General features: G+C 34.1%; 1 protein-coding gene and 1 non-coding gene across 4 annotated transcripts in view; both read right to left on the reverse strand.

Annotated features, from left to right (window-relative positions):
* The window catches only part of TRIM33 (tripartite motif containing 33), a 114,635-nt gene that overhangs the window by 21,441 nt on the left and 70,553 nt on the right, over positions 1 to 22,641 (reverse strand). For 2 of the 3 annotated variants that reach the window (XM_074370232.1, XM_010968863.3), the window contains exons 5-11: positions 14,388 to 14,504; positions 11,898 to 12,012; positions 9,515 to 9,661; positions 8,921 to 9,038; positions 7,231 to 7,505; positions 6,473 to 6,637; positions 3,526 to 3,726 (exon numbers count right to left, since the gene is read on the reverse strand). In XM_074370232.1, coding sequence (XP_074226333.1) covers positions 3,526 to 3,726; positions 6,473 to 6,637; positions 7,231 to 7,505; positions 8,921 to 9,038; positions 9,515 to 9,661; positions 11,898 to 12,012; positions 14,388 to 14,504 — 1,138 coding nt within the window. The remainder of the gene's footprint in view (positions 1 to 3,525; positions 3,727 to 6,472; positions 6,638 to 7,230; positions 7,506 to 8,920; positions 9,039 to 9,514; positions 9,662 to 11,897; positions 12,013 to 14,387; positions 14,505 to 22,641) is intronic. The other variant, XM_074370233.1, reaches the window with a different exon arrangement.
* Positions 19,436 to 19,542, reverse strand: LOC123612677 (U6 spliceosomal RNA). The gene has a single exon (XR_006719967.1). It is a non-coding gene; the product is annotated as a U6 spliceosomal RNA (small nuclear RNA).

Genomic DNA, 22,641 nt, shown 5'->3' on the forward strand with positions numbered 1-22,641 from the left:
AGGTAGAAACTGAGCTATGTCTCACCTAAACACAAAGGAGGAGGGGATGATTCAAAACGGATATGAAAGTCCCATGTTACCTACCTCTACTCCTACTCCTTTTATATTCTCCCACCTGCAATCTATATATCTGGCCAGAGGAAACCCTAAGGCTAAAAGAGTGGAAAGATTAGGAAGAGGCAAACCACACGTACATAAAAGGGCTTCCTTGATGCCACTACACCACCCATCAGGGAAATGCTAGCTGAAGTATTTACCTCAAGGTTTTACCAGATATGGATGAAGGGTCATTATAAATAAAGTTATACATCTAATTGAAAAAACATTCATTCATTTATTCATTAAACCAGTGTTTTTCGAGCACCACTGAATACCTGCATAGAATAGGTAAGTGTTACGTAATTTCTCCAAATTCAAAGGAAAAAGACAATCCACAAAGGAACTCAAATAATCAATGAAACTAAGGATACCTAACCACAGGAATAAAAGAAATCTAAATGAAATCAACAAATCATTTTTACCTACCATCCTGGTAAAGATGGAAGACAGCCAGTGTTGGGAACTACAGTACAAAAATGGGTATTCTATAACATTTAAATGTAAATGTGAGTGTCAGAAAGACACACATGGTTTTCCCAGGACTTCATAATATCCAGTATAGTATCCAGATAAATTAAATTACTAAGTATGCCAAATATGGAAAATTGATTACAAAGATTTTAATAAAATAAAAAATTAGAATACTATATTAAATATAACCTAATCTGAACAGAATCTAATATTCATTTAGCTATTCAAAAAGTATTGAGGTTCATCATGTACCCCTTCCAATCTGCTGGAGATGGATAGTAGAGTGAAGTAAAAAATAAGTCAGGTTGAGAGAATTCTATTTAAATCAACACCTACTCTATACTGGATGGCTGTAATGACCAGTATTAAGACTTATCAACAAACACCTGAAATAGCCTTGTATTTATTTCCTGTTGGCATTGCACAGTTAATGCTACCTTGTCTGCTTCCTGTGTAACCTCCCTCCACTATACCATGGAAACTACAGTATAGGAAGAAAAGTTACTGATTCTTCAAGAGATGATAGGTTTGCTTCCCCTTCTATTTTTGGTTCATATGGTTAACTACTTACTGTGGCTGTACGTTAGTGGTAACCACCTCTAATTGCTTTTAACAGTGGGTGACAATAACAAGTGTTAGCAAGGATGTGGAAAAACTGAAATCCTCACACACTAACACTGCTAGTGGGAATGTAAAATGGTGCAGCCACTGTGGAAAATAGTTCGGCAGTCCCTCAAAAAATTAAACACATTCACAACATGACCCTAAAATTCCACTCCTAGAAATTTACACAGAGAACTGATAACTTATGTTCACAAAAACCTGCTTACAAATGTTCACAGCAGCATTATTCCTAACAGCCAAGAAGCAGAAACCCAAATAAATGTCCATCAACTGATGAATGGATGAACAAATGTGGTAATTCCATAGAATAGAATATTCAGCCATAAAAAGGAATTCGGTACTGGTATATGCTACAACGTGGATGGACCTGGTAAACATGCTAAGTGGAAGCCAGACACAAAAGGCCTGATATTGCATAATTCCATTCATACAAAATGTACAGGAAAGGCAAATCCATAAAAAAACAAAGTAAATTAGTGATTTCTAGGGGCTGCGAAAGAGAGAAATGGAGAGTGACTACTAATGAGGACATGAGTTTCTTTTGGGGTGATAAAGAGATTCTGAAAGTGGATAGTGGAGATGGTTGCATCATCTTGTGAATATACTACAGACCACTGAATTGTACATTTTTTAAAGTTAGAATTTAGGGTATGAATTATATCTCAATTTTTAAAAGTAGACAATACTTTAATAAATAAGTAAATAAAAATAAGGCCAGGCAGCTATCTGCAAGGAAGAGTAAGTTCATAAAAAGAGGCATGGAAAACTAAAGATGGGGGGGATACATTCCAGAGATTCTTGTTTTGATTTCAAAGCTCTTTTGAGCAAGATAACAAGGGAAGTCTAATAAAGACCCATTTCCTTTTGATGCTCAGCTTTTCAAAGATGTGGAACATCTACTCTTCCTCCATTTGCTCTCTATAAGAAAGAACTAAACCAAGGTCAGAGTGGCCCTAGCAAATTAGGTTAAGTTTGACATTAGCAACCTTCCTTCTCCCTTTGAAGGTTTCTCAAGAATTGGAACCAAGTCTTGTTTCTTTTTATTCTCAACACCCAAGCACTTTACATGCACTGAGTGCTTAGTAAAACTTGAATGACTCCTTTAACATCGTACCTATCTCTCTCTGGTTGCCCAAAGCCTCTCAGTACGCTCTCTGTCCATGCCCACAAACCCAAACTATCTCCCTGTTATTTCTACAAATAGTGGGGAGAGAACGAGATTTGTAATTAGAAGCTGGACTTTGAATTTCAAATTATCCATTTACTGGGTAACTCTGAGAAAATCACTAACCTCTCTTACTCTCATCCATAAAATAGGGGTATTATATATCATATGAGATGATTTCAAGCATTAAGCTGAAAGTTTGTAAATTATAAGCTTACATTTAAAAATTTTATTTTTTATTAATATATTTCAAATTTTTCCATTCTATATAGTCCAGTACTCTCAGCACCATTCACTTAACCAAAAAAAAAGAACTTTCCTATTACCAGGGAAGCAATCAAATTAAGAGAATTCACGAGTTAGTGATTTTGAAACAATTCTGAAGTTATAGAAACATCCTTTAAAACTAACTCTTTAAAAATCCACTAAATACATAAAAATATTAAATTGTAGCCACAAAGAGAGTCATAGGTCACAGTGTCTTAGTTTCACTGCTCGTTGCTCCCATGGTGACCCTTGACCCTAAGTAACTCATACAACGCATGAGATGACTCAGTATAACTTCAAATTTTATATTTACATTTAGAAAAAAGATTATTTACATGAATTTATGAAATTTCAGAAGGCACTGAATGGTATTTTTCTTCAGGAAAATGCTACAGGTGAAAGGGACAGGACAACTCAGAGGTCCTTCACGCTCTATCTTCTAGTCCTCACAACTACCTTCTCTCTCAGTATACCCTACAACATGCCAGGTATCTAGACCTTCCAGCCTCTTCCTTTCTCAGTCCAACCTGTATGCACAAGGGTTGGCTATCCCTTCTGTACCTAACAAAAGACTGACAAAAATTTGACTGTATTTCAGCACTAGGCCTCCTTTATGGATCTAAATGTATACCAGAAGTGCTTCATTCAACACACAGTCTGCCTGTCGGCAGATAATACAAAGATCAGCAAAGCTGACACCTTGTAACTTTAAAATATTGAGGAGTGCTAGTTTTTAGCATGTGTAACTTTTAAAAATTTAAATATTCATATTCTACTCTTTGGAAATTTCCCAAAAAAATGTTGCTCCTGAATTTAAAAAGAAAAACCACCAAAAATATATACTCTAACTCCCTAATTAACACAAGTTTTTTAATCTTTCATTCAACTTAAATACAAACCTGTATGGGTGGAATATCTGGCAGCGATGGAAGGTTTTCTGGATTGGTAACTGAGGGAATTAGTTCTATTGCTGTAACAGATGGGCTGGTGGGACCTCGATTTGCATTTGCCATTGTAGCTGTAGTAGGGCTGGTTGGATTGACTGGGTTGTTGTGCACTGACACAACAGGAAAGGGTCCAGCATGCCCTGGGTTTGAGTGCTGTTAGGAAAGAAGATGTTATCATTACTTGATCTGCCAGGATATTCTAATATGAACTAAACCCTGACAACAATTTTTAGTTTTGGAAGGATACACAAGTTTAGTGTTTGATACCTATGGCTGAGACAAAGAAGTAAGCACTCTAAAACTTAGGCAAGGAAAAAAGAAGTCAAACTTAGCCTTTTCATTTTTCTACTCATTTTTGTGTAGCACTTAGGAAAAAAAATAGACTTGCTAAAAATTGTATCCTGTCAGCCTAGTGATACCATTTTACTTCAGAACAAAGATATATATAATAGATAGTCTGGAAGCCCCTAAAGTTTTCAGATGTCAGACCAGGAAAGCCACTGTTCTGTCTATATTTCACTTGGACTTTTTGTCTTTTTTAAAATAAAAATTAATTGTATAATTGTGTATTATGTAACTGATATAGCAGAAAGAACAACAAATTTACAAACAGAAACATGACATCAATTCCTGACTCAAATACTACGTGACTTCAGACCAAATCATAATCTCGGTAATTCAGAAATGTGGATAATGATTAATGAAAATGGATGTCTGTCTTTAAGAGGGCTGTTATGAGGGTCATTTAAGATACTATATAGATGAAAATCTTTGGGAAATAAATTACTATATACATAAATCATTCAAAATATTTAAAAGCTTAACATTCTAACGTTCAGTGATTTCTGTAGGGGCCCAAATGTCTAAGGACAATGTTCTGTGATAGTTGGTCAGTATGACTCTGTAGCTTCTGCACCCTTCCAAAGGGTTTACCTGCTCCCTCGTGATACTTGAAGGCTTTCCATGTACTAAGAGGTACGTGGGTATGTGGGTATGTGAACACTTTTAAGGAAATTAAAGTCCAGATAGTCAACCTTCCTATGTCTCTTTTCTGAAGAAAACTCAATTTGCCTAAGAATGGGCCATGGTCTGTAAGTTCTTTTTTTTCAACTACTTCTTTCACAACTACCCTTCTCCCAAAACAAAATACAAAACAGCACATCTCTAACCCACTCCTAATCTTATCCAGCATACTGCCCCAGGGTTTAAAAAAAAAAAATCCTCCTGGAGAGACAAGCAAAGGTACAGTTAGAAAGGAAGGTGTCAAGCTGTTGACAAAGTACCTGGCTCCAAAACCTGGGTAACAAATCTCTAAGTGGGTTCTGGTAATCAACAAAAATGAAGAAAGATCTGAAGATGCTGTTAACTGATAAAAAATATTTTTTAAATAGTTTTGAATTCCCAGATACATATTTCTGTGAACAAGATTCCCAAGTACCACATGAAAACAAAACAAAACAAAACAATAAAAACTGATGATGAATTCTGACTTACTCTAACAAGGTAACAGACATACAAACATGCATAAATGAATAGGAAGAGGCTCAATCTCTCTCTCATAAAGAAATGTGTATCTAAAAGAATTTTATTTTTTGTTTCCTAAAATTCTTAAACAAGGTAAATATATTTACCTTGTTTAAAAAACTGTATAGGAATAACTGTAATGAAAATGTGGTCTAAAGAAAAAGTTTTATTAAAGCTTAATAACAGCATTATCAACTGGAAATTTAAGAATTTTAAAGCTGAGAACATCTTTCCAGTGGAAATTGCAACAAACTGATTCATATATCAAACATAAACATACTAAGATGAAATTCTGTAAAAGCAGATGGGAAATTCAAGCCCAAGGAGAAAAGGGAGTATAAAATTTAGACTTTCAAAAAGAACTTGCTACAGTATTTGGGACAATAGTGGATCCATTTACAAGAATATTATAATGTCAATATTTACAATATGCTAGACAGAACGTCCTTTGCAACTATTTAAATTTAAAGTTGCAACGGAAGCTTTAAATGTCAACTTTCAAATATGACGGAATGTGTATTTTTCAAAAGTCTTTCCAGAGATAACTGGACCAAAAGTTGGACGACCACTGCTCTAGGACAGCACTTGTCCAACTTCAGTATGCAGATCGATCTGTCAGTAAAAGTTCACACATTTCTGAGTACTCCCCTCCTAGAAATTGATTCAGTGGTTATGACTTAGAATCTATATCTGACAAGGTCCCCCAGTCATTCTGATGGTCTTTAAAGCATGCTTTGAGAAACATCACTTGAACAATTATAAAATGACCTTTTTTTTATATATAACTAGAAATCCTATGTAAAAGTAGCCTCATTTTTATAATTATACCTCTTATACAAATATAATCTACTATTCAAGCAAAGATTAAAAAACAAGTCTCTAAACACACTTATTTTTAAGAGTAGGCATATCTATCCTAAAAGAAGCAATACTGAGTAAAGAGAAGAAAAAAATTACATATAACATAGCTCTACTGTTTTTAAAGTCCTTTTTATGTATTAGGTTCAAAATGTCACATTGAAAGATCAGAGGAACAATTTCAGGAAACAAATTCTAATCTAGATTTTACAATTCTCTCTTGTGACTACAGACAAAAAACAAGTTCCTTTGTTTCTCACTCTGTAAAATGAATTGGTTAGACTAGATCATGGGTTCTCACCCCAAAGTATACAATGGGTTTAATGATATCAAAGAAGTTCTTTAAAATTTAATACAAATGTTATGTGTATTTTTCTGGGACAAGAAGATACACAGCATTAATCAAATTCTCAAAGGTATCAAAGAGCCGTCCTCCCCAACCCACAACTGATTAAGAAAACTGTTGTCTTTTAGTTTTAAAATTATATGATTCTTACAAATGTAACTCTAGGCATACTTGTCTTTGGAGGTGTGGCTGCATCATGGAATACTGAGGGCCGCTGTGCCTGGGTATCCCTGGTATTCGGGCAGCATTCTGAGCCAATCTCATCTGATGGGCTTGGAAAGCTCCACAGTTCATGTTGCCTCTTTGCATTGCTTGCACACTGATCAATCTTGGAGGCTACAAGAGGTAGAAATTGCACTTATGTAATAATATTTATAAAACTATCTTTCAATTATAAAATGTTATTGTAAAAATAATTTAGTGAGGATAGAAGAGCATAAACTAAAAAATGTAAGTCATTCTCATCTCTAGCCTCAATCTCCTCTCAGTATAGGTATGTGTTTTAAAGCCTACCTGCATTAACTTAATCAACACTGCATTAATAATTTTAATGGGAGAGGGGAGAACAGGAGAGGTACAGGGATGGGAATAATTTGAACAAATGCCTAAAGAATCAGACCTTAGGCAGAAACAACATGGGTCTTTGGCCCAAAGCCACATGTGCAAAACAAAAAAGATGTGGCATGGAGGATAAAAATATATATATCTCCACAGTACTAGAGTTAATTTTGTTTCCTATCATACGTATTTACTTTTTGTCCTCCCTCATAACTCCCCACATCCCTGCCACACCCAAGGCAAATATTTAAACTGACCTCTGGGCGCTGTCCCTGCTAGTGACTCTGAAATGTGTAACTCCTCTATATGAGACCGAGTGTAGCCCTGAGGTCTTCATAATGGTATCAATAACGCAGTGACATAGCTCTCACCTGCTGCTGTAACATCTGAGGGGCGGCCTGCCTGGGGAGCTGCTGTGTGGCTGCTGTTGTCGTTGGAACAGGTGCAGGCGGCTGCTGCATCCTCATCTGCTGCAGCTGCTGGTGTTTCTGTGCGTACACTTGCTGTTGCATGTGCTGAAGTCGAAGCTGTGCTAAGTTAATCTGTCCAGGGGTTTTACTAATGTGGTTTGTCCCTGGAGGAACTTGCCCAACTACAACGTTAGGAGTATAACCAGGAGCTGGTTTACTCTCTATTACTAGATTACCTGAAGGATTTAAAAAATAAGAATAATTTGCATAGAATCAACTAACATCTACTTTGTGGATTAATCATTATATTTTCCTCTTTCCTTTGACAACTATCAGCACTCAAAGCTTCCAACAGCACAGAAAGGATGGGAGCTAGGTTTAAAGGTGATGAAAATCAGAAACCTAACATAGTCCAAAGCCAAATAACTGGCTTTTGATTTTTCAGAATATATTATCTATCCTTATTTTCTATTTGTACAGATGTACAGAAAATTAAAGAGACCTGAAAGACAGATATTACTAGAGGAGGCCCATCTAGTCAGTCTAAATCAATTCTCCGCTGACAAGATTTAAGGATACTCAAGATAACTAATACTGATTCCGTCTGCCTTTGGATTGTCAAAATGTGCAGGGCAGAGTACTAGACTGCTACAAAAAAACTTTTCTGGAAAAATATTGAATGTTTTAAAGCATTTATATCCTTGGAAGTAACAAATTTTCCTTGCTTCTTACAGAGTCAAGTGCTTTCTAGGAACAGAAGGCAAATTTTAGGAAGGTTTGATCTTAAATAGAGTTGGCAAACCTTTTTCCTGTAACAGGCCAGATCCTTTAGGCTTTGCAGGCAACAAAAGATCTGTTGTATACTCCTTGCTCTTTACTTGTTTTTACAAGTCTTTACAACGTAAAAACCAAACTTAGCTACCGTGTTGCACAAAAACAGTTTACCGATGCCTAATCTAAGGGTATAGCCAAACTTGAATATACACAAAGATTACTTTTCTTTTTTAAACAAAAGGCCATTCACCTCTGCTTTTACACTTTCAATGGTGAGGACTTGACTACTTTGAAAAATGAGTTTAACCAATCTGTAGACAGCTCTACTTGTTGGTTAGCTTGGGGGGTTTTGTTTTACTATATTGAGTTGTTTGTCTAGCTGCAACTTTCACCTATGGTCCTTAGGTCCACACTGTGGAGTAACAAAAGCAAAGTCCATTTCTTTTCCATGTGAAAAGAGCTACCCTTATCTTTCAAACATGCCTCAGAACAATGGCATGTGGACACATCAGCATCCTGGAGGTCCTCCTCAAGTGGGTAATTTGGTACAATTACTAAGCATCTAAAAAATTATTCCAGAAAACAAAGACTCATTTGCTAAGTTTTTGATACGAAACAGTCAATATCAATTTTAAGAAATGTGGGGGGAAAGTTAGAAATGAGATACACATTTTTAAAAACTACATAGGAGACTCTCAACATTCTTAATGATGTAATAAGCACTGCTGAAATGAGTTTCCAATGAAGAACATATTTTCCAAAAAGTTTACATGTTAGAATGAAGTTTAGAAACTTTAAGTATCTGTAATTTGTTTTAGATGCTTTCTCCTCCTAATCAGTGTTCCAAGTTATAGCCATAAAACTAATTATTTCTCACCTAAATTGACTACATTCTTTGCCCAGAAGGTGGGATCACAATGGAAACGTATTGCTCCATTAGCAGCAGGGACAGGATCACACCGTGCTTTCAAAATATGGCGCAATTGAAAAGTAATCTTAAAGGGAAAAAATTCACATTAGTTTTAAAATTAAATATCACTTAAGAAAACATACAAGATAAAGACATGAAAGCTCATGTAGCCCCACAGTGTCTGTCTCAGATGAGACAGTATCAGTGTTTAAAAGACTATCTATATGAACAATCAAATGCACATGCTTGAATTTCTGCCATTTCTGGCAATAAACTACATTATACTACTAGGTAACTTCAAAACCTATGATTGACTTAAAACCTACTGTATGATTCCGTTTATATGAAATTCTAGAAAATGATAGAAATCAGACTAATGGTTGCCTAGGACCAGGGATAGAGGGGAACAAGAAATCTTTTGTTAGTGATGGAAATTTTCTGTACTTTGATGTGACTGTGATTACATATGATTACACTTTAAATGGGTGCAGTTCACTGAATGTAAATAATATCTTAATAAAGGCAGTTTAAAGAAAATAAGATACTATGTATGTGTCTCACCAGTCGCTTGCTGTACAGCAGTGCTGTGCTGCTGCCACTCGCAATTGCCCAGTTTGTGAAGTTCATTACATGCTTCACCTGCCGGGAAAGGCCTGTGATGTCGTTCTGCTGCTGTAGCAACTTCATCTGTCTCTCTTTTGTAACATTCTGAAACAGAACAAGAGGTTCACTGAAGAATCCTATATGAAAAAAAATCAACTCATATTTTCTATTGCAAATGAAAACAATACCTGTATTTTTTTAAATGGGATCACTTAATAAGCTCCTCATTATTTAATGAGTCTATGATCAAGGAAAAAGTCACTAACAAAAGTGGGACTAAAAGAGTTCTCTAGGCTAAAACAGACATTCCACATATAGAAATTAATACTAATGATGTCTCCCTTTTCCTTCAGAAGATCAAAGTATCTGTTAAAAAGTGTCTACTAGGCTAATCCAACATACAGAGCCTTCACGCGACATCTGAGCTTACTTTTAGAAACAATTTTATATAATCAGTACACTTCTCAGGCCAAAGAAAATTCTGTGTTACCAGTGCCACCTACTGATGTGGAATGAGGCTGAAGTTAAAATCTTTTTTAAAATATTTAAGACAAAAGGAGAAAGATGAATTCCAGAGTTCTAAGAGGAGAGTTAGAGAAACTTCTCATTTGACAAAAATTCATAAAGAACAAGGGAATAAGTGAAGATTGAAGGAAAGACCAATTTGGCGAATTTGCTGCAAAGGAAAAACAAACTGCTTTCTGGGAATTAAAATTTCCAGAAGGGAGAGGTGATGCCCTATGTCCTTTGACAGTCAGCATGCTAAACTACTTGCCTCTTTGTTCTTAACCACTTTCTTACAAAAATGACTCAATTTGTTTACTTAACAACTTTTTCCCTAAGGAAACAAGTTGCTCATTTCAAAATGTAAATCAATGGATAAAAATATTCAACTGACAAAAATTTCATTTACAACTTTCCTGGAAATCATCCCTTAAAACTTAGGAAAACCTCTAGTTTACAAAGTTTAGAAACATATTACACTAGGAAACATCTATTGCTTAAATTATTAGCATGTTAGGAATATGTGGCAGATTTATCATTAGGTATTTGTGTATATATTAGCATTTATTTATTATTCATCTTTTTATTCAAAAGTTCTTGAAACGGTTTCAGAACATTACTTTGGACCTAGAGTTAAAATGTATTTACAGTAAATTAAAAGGTATCAAAAAAAATTGCTTGCTCATGTTCTCCATTTACAAGATTCTTTTGAAAACAAAAATCTTATATGGTGAAATGCAACTTGACTGGACATACAACAGTTGCAGGAGACCTCAAAATTTAATGGTATGTGTGAGAGTATTTTTAACCTCACAATTGTGTCTCAGTGACAAGATGTATTTCAAAAGACAGAAATTCAGAAATAGTACTCTGCTGCCATAATTTCTTTTATTTGTATGTGACTGTATCTAATATTTCCACAATATTTTATGATGGGGTGGAATAGAAAAAAATCTATGAAAAATGTGAGATTAATAAAGGGAAGGGTTATAGCTCAGTAGTAGAGCATATGCTTAGTATGGACGAGGTCCTGGGTTCAATCCCCAGTACCTCCATTAAATAAATACATACATACGTACATACATACATACATACCTAATTACATACTCCCCCCCAAATTGAGGTTAACAGTAATTAAAAGTTAAATAATCAAATATTCACATAATTTAAATTGTTACTATTCAATGTTGCTTTAAACATAACCCCGTATCATCTAAGCCTACTTAAAAGCACAAAATTTGAAAACTCATCAACTATGGTCAGTAAAGCCTTTGATTAAAACTTAATTTGCATTTCACAAATTGACTGGATTCTCATCTAGAAATTTACATCCACAAATTAATCTCGAAACACGCAACACAAAGACTTAATACAACAAAACTATCAGTAAGTTTATAAATTTCAACATGAGCAGCATTTTTAGCAAACTATGGAACACCTAAAAAAATAAAGTGAAGCACACACATGAGTCAGTAAGACACCCAATTCACATGTAAAAGTTAAACCGAGGACCCAACTTGTGGGGAGAAGAGAGGATGTGGTGGGTCAGCTTTGTCTTCATTTACATCACATTTTTAGTAATAATTCTTTCACTCCTAAGAGGACAATACTATCTCCTAATTTATACAGCTAAAATCAGTGTTATTAATTAAATTGGGCTGCAAAGTAACTAACTTGAAAAAGGTCAATTTTCCAATAAAAAACAAACAAAAAAATTTTCAATTTACTTTATTTCCATACTCCCCCCAACCAATCGAAAAGAGCTTTCAATAAACATTAAAAACAGCTAAAGAGCAAGAGAAGCAAGTTTTTGTTTTATTTTGGCTTTGAACCATACCTCTAGCTGCTGTAAGAGAGATTTTCCTTTCTTATTAATTTCATTGATAAGGGTGAAAATGGCCACTTTAATTTCCTGTTCTACTCGTTTGTTAGTCTCATTTACTTCTTTTATCCTGAATAAGAGAAATGCATCATTAGGTTATCGACTTATCCTATGTCTCTGAATCATCAACTGTTACAGAAATTCATCCAACTGGGCACTTAACCGAATAATTAAAATTAAACCTTTGTCAAAATGTACAATTTATGTTTTGGCAGACCTAACCACTCAATTTGGTCCAAACAAGTTAAATATGTAGATAAAGAATGGATTTAGTGACTTTAAATTAAGTTCATAAAGGACAGTTTATTAATCTGGATGGCAATCTCCTTTAGTTCCTATGAATGTGATATACAAACATCTGACATCAACGACTGCTGGTTAGTGCCAAGTGTGGCACATTGGTTCTATTTAATAGTAATGCTTTCTAAGAGCAATGTGCAAAAAACCAATGCTGTAACTGATACTATTATCTTTTGAAACAGTAGGAAGCTTAGAAGTATTTAGTCTCGCTTATAATTTAACCACTTCAAATGTGAATTCAGATACACCCCTTTCATAGGTTCTTCTCAAAATGGTTTCCTATTATATACAGTTAAGGGAATAAACATTTTCAATTCTTTTTTAAAAATACGTTAGATGTTTTAGAAATAGGTATAAGTTCCCATGAGGTTACAAAAGTTTCGGTTGCAAATATGAAATAGCTGCTATCTTGCTATTTATAAAGTAGGAAGAGAAGACTCTCACTGATAAATATATAAAATGTTAACAATCATGAGATGGCAATCTTCAACTTCTATACATTCTACTTCTGTACGAACTATAACCGACACTTTCAATTCCTAAAATTGCCTTTCATTTGCCAAATTCAAATTTGAATAACTTTAATACTCTGTCAAAAATGTAGTATTCCTTCCTTTGTACATCAGTGCTGTTGAGGCACTTTTTGAAAATTTTATTCAGTTGTGTCCTTATCTTAATTGAGTGAACACATTTTTTTAAATGAGAGTGCTGATAACTAGTGATGAGAAATATATGACTCAAACTTAAAATGATTCGGCCAAAAGTTGGAATCATTAAGCATGCTGAAAGCAGAGAATAGTTAGCCACAGTCAAACTCTCCTGGATTTAAGCACAGATACTGTATGTTCCATTGTGAAGGAAGGAAAAAAACAAATGTACATTACAAAGTGGAGAAAGGTCACTGAAGAATCTATCTAAAAAGAAGAAGTATCATTAGAGATTTTAATACTTTTTAAAAGCTTTCTGGAGATGAAATAATCTCCCCAACCCTTTGCAATCTTGTAACACATAAACCTCACGTCTCTACACAGCTTCAGGAACATATATACAAAATATGTACAAAATATATATATATAAAAATATGGGACTGCCATATGAATTGTCTCACTATCCTTTCTCTGAGAAGGACATGTATCTGTAATTTATGAGAAGACAGTTATCTTCTCCAATATCACCTACAATATATGAGCAATATGAAAAACCATTCTGAGATAGCCATAAGAACTAACCATGACTAGTGCATATGTGTGTATTTACACATTATCTACAGCCTCTGAGGAGCCTTTATTTTCCTTTGGTATCACTTTTTAAGATGAAAGTTGTAACACCTTACTAATGTCTAATGTACTATTTTCTAATATAATGTACTATTCATTCATTCATCTTCAATATTTTTGAGTTTTATGTGCCATTTTAAATAGTCATAAATTAATTTTAATATTCTAGAGAATCTAGAAGTCTCAATTTTTGTGAATCTAAAGAATAAACACATACCAACCTTATTCATACCTTTAGGAACATAAGAGTTTTAATTACGCCAGCTCCAAGTGCTTGTCTTTAAGGACTCCCTAAGAGTCTTAATCTTCTCATTTAAGGAACTTAGTCCCACTTGTTTTATCAATAAATTTAGTTTATTTAGAAATGAACCAAAATGGAATTTTCAAAAAACAGGTGGTATTACTGATAAAAATAATAACAACAGCCAAAATCTGAAGGTTTACTATGTGCCAGAAACCGTGCTATATATGCGTCTTATAATAATACCACTAAGTACGGTTTTACAGATGGAAAATTAATTTGTCCACTACTCTTCATACTCTCTCTTCTTCCACAGTCTCTAGTAAATTTTGTAAGTCAACTCTCTACATCTTAATTGTGTTTTCTACATTTAAGGCTTACAAACACTAGAGTCATATTAATTATAAAACAGTCAAAGATGTATCCTAAGACTATTCAAAATTTTAGTCAATTAAATTTTCCTTAATTAACAAATACTATAATTCAAAACTCAAGCATACCATTTACCCCTCCAAAAAGTTTTCTATATATGCTTAATATAATATAGAAGGAAAACAAATTTAAACTGGACGCACTGTGTTTAATGATCCTTTAAGTGATATTACAGTTTTAAGGAAACACACTTACCTATTCTGCACCTGAGTCGCTGCAAAATGAACGTAATTCTTCTTCTCAAGAAGCTTAGCCAGTAGATTCTCAATTGCACCTTTCTGGTTTTGAAAAGCTTCTTCCAAAAACTGATATCTTTAAAAACAAAACAAAAATTACATTTAAAACAAAATTTATGATTATGGTTTGGAAATAAAGAACTGCTGCATTGAGTCAATCTTGAAATCTTACTTAAATGACCAACATTCTGTGCTGGCCACACACCCCTTTGTCATCAGCAATTTTTAACCACCAATTCCTTCCCTCTTAATCCGACCCTGAGAAGCCACTGTAAGACAAAAAGAATCACTCAAAACTGAGTACTCTTACATTAGAGTTTTGATTCAGGATTACATTTTTTTTAACTCCAAATAGTGGCATAAGTTGTATACATTTTAAGTCATAAAATACAACCACATTATATAAAATACCTTTAAAGGTGAGAAAATCACCTACAGTTTCAACATCATAAAACCACTGCTACTACTGTAATATATAGTTCCTTAGTCTTTTTATTACGCATTTTTAAATGCAAGTGTAATCATAACATACATACAACTTTGCATGTGACTTTCATTTTTTAGCTTGTCTTTACAATCACCACTTGAAATAATTTTTTAGTTCTAGATTGTAAATACTGTCAAACTTTTCCAAAAGGGTTCTATCAATTAAAAATATGACCAATACCAGTTTTACTGTAACTTTGTCAACATAGTGGTGTATGTTAAGATTTTCTAATACTATAATAGAGAAAATTAGACTTAATAGTAAAGACTACAGTTCTTCGGTTGCTAGGAAGGCAAAATGGTTTTCTTTGCTAGTTTTATTATCTTTGTGTAAATTATTCATTAAGTCAATAAATACTTTTGGGCTTCTTCTATATGCTACGAATACACAGGTTAAAAAAAATCTATTATAAGGGGGCAGGGAATAGCTCAGAAGTAGATAGTATGCTTAGCATGCAGGAGGTCCTAGGTTCAATTCCTCAATACCTCCATTAAAAAAAAATCCATTATTGTACATATTTTTATAATAAATAGGAACAAATATGAAATGATACCACACTGTGAAAAGAGCTATACTGGAGGCATACACAGTCTGCACAACAACGCAGTATCTAAATCTGACTCAACACCAAGGAATGCTTCACAGAGAAGTCACAACAGTATTATCCTATGCTAAGTACAGAGGCATATCTGGGGAACTACACATATGTTAATATACCTAAAGAAAGCCAAGCAAGGGTCATAATATGAGACAATAACCAATAAAATCCAGAACCAGACTGTGAAGAGCAGGGTATACTATGCTAATTTTTGGATTTTAGTTTTTCAGTAATGGGAAACCCTTGACAAATTCCGAACAAGATGTAATAATCAGATTTACATCCTAGGAAAATTATCAAACAGAAATATAAAATATAGAACTGAAGAACAGAGAAAGGGAAGACCAGCTAGAATTCTAAGACAATAGCTCAGATGAGGTATCAGGGTATGGTACTAACTGGTATAGCTGAACAAACAAGTTTGAACAGTGGAGTCTGTCACAGAGATCGGCACTTTTGGTGATATGGGAGTTTAACTAGAACCATATAAAGTAAGGCCTGTGGTATGACCAAAAACTGAATGCCAAGCTAAGGTCGAGTCAAGAAAAGATCACTGGAAATGAGAAGTTCAAGGTACTACAAAGTTATAATTGTCCACATGGACACTAAAATCATTAAAGGCCAAAACTGAGACAAAGAGGAAGACTATGAGCATCTAGACGTTTGCGCCTTCAGTGAAGGTCTCAGTTAAGGTGAAAAGGCTATGTATTTGTTAACAAAAGGAAAGTTTGCTAAGTGGTGGGGTCCAAGAGGTCAAGAAAAAAATGGAGAGCATTAGATGAGAAAGTTTAGAGCAACAGGGGGATCGATCGGTGTTACTGAGAACAGCTGGCAAATGAGATTTTTATTTTGTGCATTAAGAAATTTTTATTGTATGCACAGGGAACTATATTCAACACTCTGTGGTAACCTATAATAAAAAAGAACATGAAAATGAATATATGTCTATTCATGTATGACTGAAACATTGTGCTGTACACCAGAAATCGACACATTGTAAAATGACTATACCTCAATTAAAAAAAATTTTTTTATTGTAGTAAAATACACACAACAAAAAGCACTGTTTTATGATTTTTAAGAATGTTTTTTCAAGCAAAAGAAACTCTGTCTAAAATTTAAAGTTTAGCACATTATAACACATAGATATTAAATAGCAGAAAAGCATGTGAGTTATTTTAATTTAAAAGGCTTTTAAAAGAGGCTCTACTCTTAACACAGGTGATCTAAAGATTGTTCCTTCATTGAAGGAACACTTTATTTCCTAAACCATAATCTCTGTGGTATGTCCAAAATAAAATTTTACTTTGTTTAATCTGTACAAATAGAACAGGAATATGAGATTATAATGCTAACCCTTTTGACTTAAGCTTTACATTGTGAGGAAGGATCTTTGGACCCAGAATTTAATTTATGTCAGCAAATGAGAAGGCATTTGGTAGAAAAGTCAACTAGTATCATAACACACAAAGTTTCAATTCATAAAATTTAACCCTGTATGTCTCTTCTCGGCCTTTTGGCTAGGATCAAATGTAAAATTTAACGCTGTACAAATTTATTTCTTTTCTCACTTCAAAATAAATGTTTTAGAATTCTGTTTCTAGAAACCTCTTGCTGCATTCATGTGAACATGCAGCAAGCAGACATACCATGACACACCGAGGTGAAAGTATGTGTCCTTCCCTTCCCTCATACAGAAGCTGACATCTGCGCCGGATGTTAAAGAGTGAGTAAGAGCTTTCTAGGTAAACAAACTTAGGAGGGAGGCAAGAGCTTTCACTGGGGGAAAAAAATCTCAACGTACAGAAAAGCACACAGTTCTAAAGCCTCTGTCATTTTCAGGGCTAAGGAAAAGAACACAAAGCTAGAAGCGTAGTGAGGTACCAGATGCTAAAGAGCACTGTACATTTGAAGTTGGATTCAGATAAATAATAGTGAACCATCAAGGGACTGACTGAACACTGATAATCAAAATTCTCTCTGTTCACCTGAGTCAATTTCAACTGTATTAGGAGAAAAATACTACTTGAAGCTTGGAAAACAAAGAAACAATATAGAAGTAGTTTTGGCTACAAGCTACTTCTGATTCTCTTAGCTAACAAAATTAACTAACACTGGATGTTCTTTTTGAACTTATTAAAAGTTACAGTTGAAATACTGCAGGAACGGGGGGAAAGATGAACAACCAATAAATGAACTAAGCATAATTTTGTTAATATGTAAATACATGACAGCAATTAGATTTTGTTTGTTTGTTTAGGGTCGGGGGGATTAGGTTTACTTACTTATTTTTTTAGAGGAGGTACTGGGGATTGAACCCAGGACCTTCTGCATGCTAAGCATGCACTCTATCACTTGAACTATACCCTCCCCCAGCAATTTCTTAGATTTTAACCTTGCATATGAAGCAGTGATTCTTAACATGGGATTCTTAGTCACAGTGAGCTAATTTCAGTATTTCAAAATGTCTTGGTAAAAATTATGCTTTTCTATGATTTAGGCCTTATAAGTAAGACCTTCTGTGATTTTGGCTAGAATTATAAAACTCAGTTTAACACGTATTACCCAATAATAATATTATGAACCATTGATTATTATGTTTTGGACAGAATTATCATGCTTATATATACTTTATTATTAAAAAATAAATTATTATTTAATGTAGTTTTCTAAGAAAAGAAGCTTTTGAAAATATGGTTCTCATAAGTAATGTGAGAATCACTTAGCTAGTAACTGCAAACTGTAACTTTTGAATGCACATGTAGAGTCTGATTAGGTCCTGAGTTATACAAGGATGCTACTCTATTTGCCAAATAATTACAGTATTATCCTTAGTAATTGTCAGAGTGTTTAACAATAAGATTTTACTCTGGCACTTCCAGAGAAACATATCATCTTAGTTTGTATCCAAACTGAAAATGAGGGAAACATTTTTAAAAATTGATATATGTAGTAATTCTGATTCTGTTTCTTTCTTAATTCAGCTACTCCGTAAAACTTAATAAATATGAATCACATAAAATTACATAAATTTCCATGCACATATTAAACTACAGGTTTAATCTCACTGAAACTACCATCCAATAGCAAAAAGTATCCATGTAGAGCCAATTTTGTTAATGTAGCACTCACTCTATCCTCAAGATTACTCTGAAAAAAATCCCAAGCATCTTATTTTATCCAGGCATTTATCAACCTAGATATAGAAAATTTTTAGGCACTGCTAAGTATCTTACATGGATTCTCTCACTTAATCTTAGAAAGACTTAATGACTAGATAATATTACTGTCTTCACAGTAATAGATGATTTGGACAATCTACTGTGTCTCAGTTCTTCAGAAAAATATGTAACAATCATCTTTATCTTACAGGACTATTCCAAGAATTGATCAAAACCACATAAAGCAATAAACATAATATTTTGTTTACTAAAGCACAGTAAGGGCTTAAAACTAGGTACCATTGCTACTTTAGCAGTTAAGAGACATGGAGAATGGTACAAAGGAGTCTAACATACAGATGTCAGAGTTTCAGAAGGAAAGACAAGAACGCAACAGGTGCATTATTTGGAGAGATTATTAATTGAAAGACATAATCCAAAGATTAAGAAAATCAAATCAAAAGAGGTAATCCTAAAAGGCAATGAGAAAACAAAGACAAGTTACCTGAAAAGAATAACAGGTAGAAAAGTTTGCTGACCCCTTAAGGGCAAAAATGCAATGTACAGATATAACCAATGTGCTGACTACAAAAAAACCCTGAAACCTACATAAAATACTATGCCCAGCAAAAATATCTTTCAAAAATGAAAGCAAAATGCAGATATTTTTAGACAAACTAGAACAACATTCACTACAAGTGAACTTTCGGCAGAGTTGGTGGTTAATCAGCAAAGGGTGTCAGGACGCTTGGGGAAGGGTACAAAATGCAGAACACTTCATGAATTTGCGTGTCATCCTTGCACAGGCTCCATGCTAATCTCCTTTGTATAGTTCCAATCTTATTATGTGTGTTGCCAAAGTGAGCACTACCAGTGGACTTTTACTGAAAGATTCTAAAAATAATAAACTTCAGGCAAGGAAGATGAACCAAGGCAAAAGGTCTGGGAAGTAAGAAGGAAAAAAAAAAAAAAAAAAAGAAAGTGAGGTAAAGAAGTGAGAAAAATCTTAAACATTATATAAAAATCAATAATAGAATTTTCAGCAAGGGTTAGAAAACAGAAAGAATATAATACATGATAATTACAAGGAGCAAAGGAGAGAGAAGAATAAAGTTTTATTTTTAAATTAAGGTATAGTTGATGCACAGTATTATATGTTTCAGGTGTACAACATAGTGATTCACAATTTTCAAAGATCATATTCCATTTATAGTTATTATCAAATATTGGCTATATGCCCTGTGCTGAACATTATCTCCTTGAAGCTTATTTATTTTATATATAGCAGTTTGTACTTAATCCTCTGAGTCCAAAATGCCCCTCCTCCCTTCCCTCTCCTGACTAATAATGTAGTTTGTTCTCTATACCTGTGAGTCTGTTTCTTTTAATTCACTAGTTTGTTGTATTCTTTAGATTCCACATATAAGTGATATCATACAGTACTTGTCTTTCTGTTTGACCTATTTCACTTAGCATAATACCCTCCAAGTCTATCCATGTTGTTGCAAATAGCAAAATTTCATTTTTTATGGCTGATTAGTATTCCTCTATGTGTGTGTGCGTGCGTGTGTGTGTATATGTTTAGACACCCCACATCTTCTTTATCCATTCATCTGCTGATGAACATTTGGGCTGCTTCCATATCTTGGCAATTGTAAATAATGCTATTATAAACACTGGGATGAACGTGTATTTTCAAATTAATGTTTTTGGTTTTTATAGATATATGCCCAGGAGTGGAATTGCTGGGTCATATGGTAGCTCTGTTGTTGGTTTTTTGAGGAACCTCCATACTGTTTTCCACAGTGGCTATACCAATTAACACTCCCACTGACAGTGTATGAGGAGGGTCCCCTTTTCTCCACATCCTCGCCAGCATTTGTTTAATCTGTGGGTCTTTTTGTTTATAGTCATTCTGACAGGTGTGAGGTGGTATCTCACTGTGGTTTTGATTTGCATTTCTCTGATGATTAACAACAATGAGCATCTTTTTATGTGCCTGCTGGCCATCTGTATGTCCTCTTTAGAAAAATGTCTATTCAGGTCCTCTGCCCATTTCTAAATCAGATTGCTTGTTTTTCTGATGCTGAGTTGTATGAGCTGTTTATATATTTTGGACATTAACCTCTAATCAGTCCTAACATTTTTAAATATTTTCTCCCAGTCAGTAGGTTCCCTTTTTATTGATGGTTTCCTTTGCTGTGTGCAAAAGCTTTTAAGTTTAATTAGGTCCCATTTGTATATTTTTGCTTTGTTTCCTTTGCCTCAGGAGCAGGTTCAAAGAAATACTGCTACAATTTATGTCAAAGAGTGTCCTGCCTATGTTTTGTTCTAGGAGTTTTATGGTGTCCAGTCTTAAAGTTAGGTCTGTAACTCACTTTGAGTTTATTTTTGTATTATGGTGTTAGAGAATGTTCTAATTCCATTCTTTTACATGTAGCTGTCCAGTTTTCCCAGCACCATTTATTGAATAGACTGCCTTTTTCTCTGTTGCATATTCTTGCCTCCTTTGTCACAGATTAATTGACCATAACTCTGTGGGCTTATTTCTGGGCTTGCCATTCTGTTCTACTGATCTGTGTCTGTTTTTGTGACAGTACCACACTATTTTGATTATTGTAGCTTTGTAGTAGAGTCTGCAGTTAAGAAATGTGATGCCTCCAGCTCTGTTCTTTTTCAAGATTCTTTTGGCTATTTGGGGTCTTTTGTGTTTCCTACAATTTTTTAAATTATTTGAATTCTGTGAAAAATGCCTTTGATATTTTGCTAGGGGTTGCTCAGAATGTCTAGAGTACCCTGAGTAGGATGGTCATTTTAACAATATTAATTCTTCCAATACATGAACATGATATACCCTTCCAAGTACAGGTCTTTTACCTCCTTAGCAGGCTTATTTGTAGTATTTTATTCTTTTTGATGTGACTGTAAAAGCAATTATTTCCTTAATTTCTCTATGTGGTAGTTCATTGTTAGTGTATAGAAATGCAACAGATTTCTGTATCCTGCAACTTTGCCTAATACATCGATGAGCTCTAGAAGTTTTCTAGTAGGGAATGAAGTTTTAAAGTGGTCTAAAATTATTAGGCAGTGGGTGATCATATTAAGCTTATACTTTGATAAGTGTACATATTGTAGTTTCTAGAGTAACAACTAAGAGAAAAAACAGTACAAATAACTTTGAAACTAGTAAAATGTAAGAAATGGAATTATGAAAAATATTAGCCAATCCAAAAGAATAAAAAGGGGGAATGTAAACTAAAATGGGAAGGAAAATAAGAAATGATGAAATGAGATGGTAGATTTAAATGAAAGTAAGCAACTGGAACCTTGAATAATGCAAGAGTTAATCTGCATATAACTCACTGCTAACCCTCTGAATTCATGGTCCCTCTGCATCCAGGGATTCAACTAACCACAGACCACGTAGTACTGTAGTATTCACTACTGAAAATATCCACACGTAAGTGAACCCATGCACTTCAAACCTGTTATTCAAGTCAACTGTTGAACATTAAGTCAACTAAGGGCTCCACTAAAGGATAAAGATTCTTAGACTGAATTTTGAAATAATCCCACCATATTTGTTCATAAGCAACAAAGAGATCATAAGGAAAACAGCAAAGTAGAAAGAAAAAATGAAATGAAAAAGGTATACCATGCAGTACTAGCCAAAAGAAAGCTGGCAACCAAAACAAAATTCAAGGCTAACATGACAAGAGATAGAGGTTGACTCAAACGGTTCAAGTCACCAGTGAGATCATTTTAAGTATGTATGTTACTGACAACATAGCTTGAATATATAGAAAGCAAACAGTGATAAAACAAGAAGAATTTAAGAAATTCAAAATCATAACTGGAGATTTTAACACATCTCTCTTAGTAAAAGAACAAACAGAAGACCTGAGGATACAGACAGAACACAACATACCTGAAGACTACTATACTTGAGTGTGGAACACTATAGCCT

This window comes from Camelus bactrianus, chromosome 9, assembly GCF_048773025.1.
Source record: "Camelus bactrianus isolate YW-2024 breed Bactrian camel chromosome 9, ASM4877302v1, whole genome shotgun sequence".
Classification (NCBI taxonomy): domain Eukaryota; kingdom Metazoa; phylum Chordata; class Mammalia; order Artiodactyla; family Camelidae; genus Camelus; species Camelus bactrianus.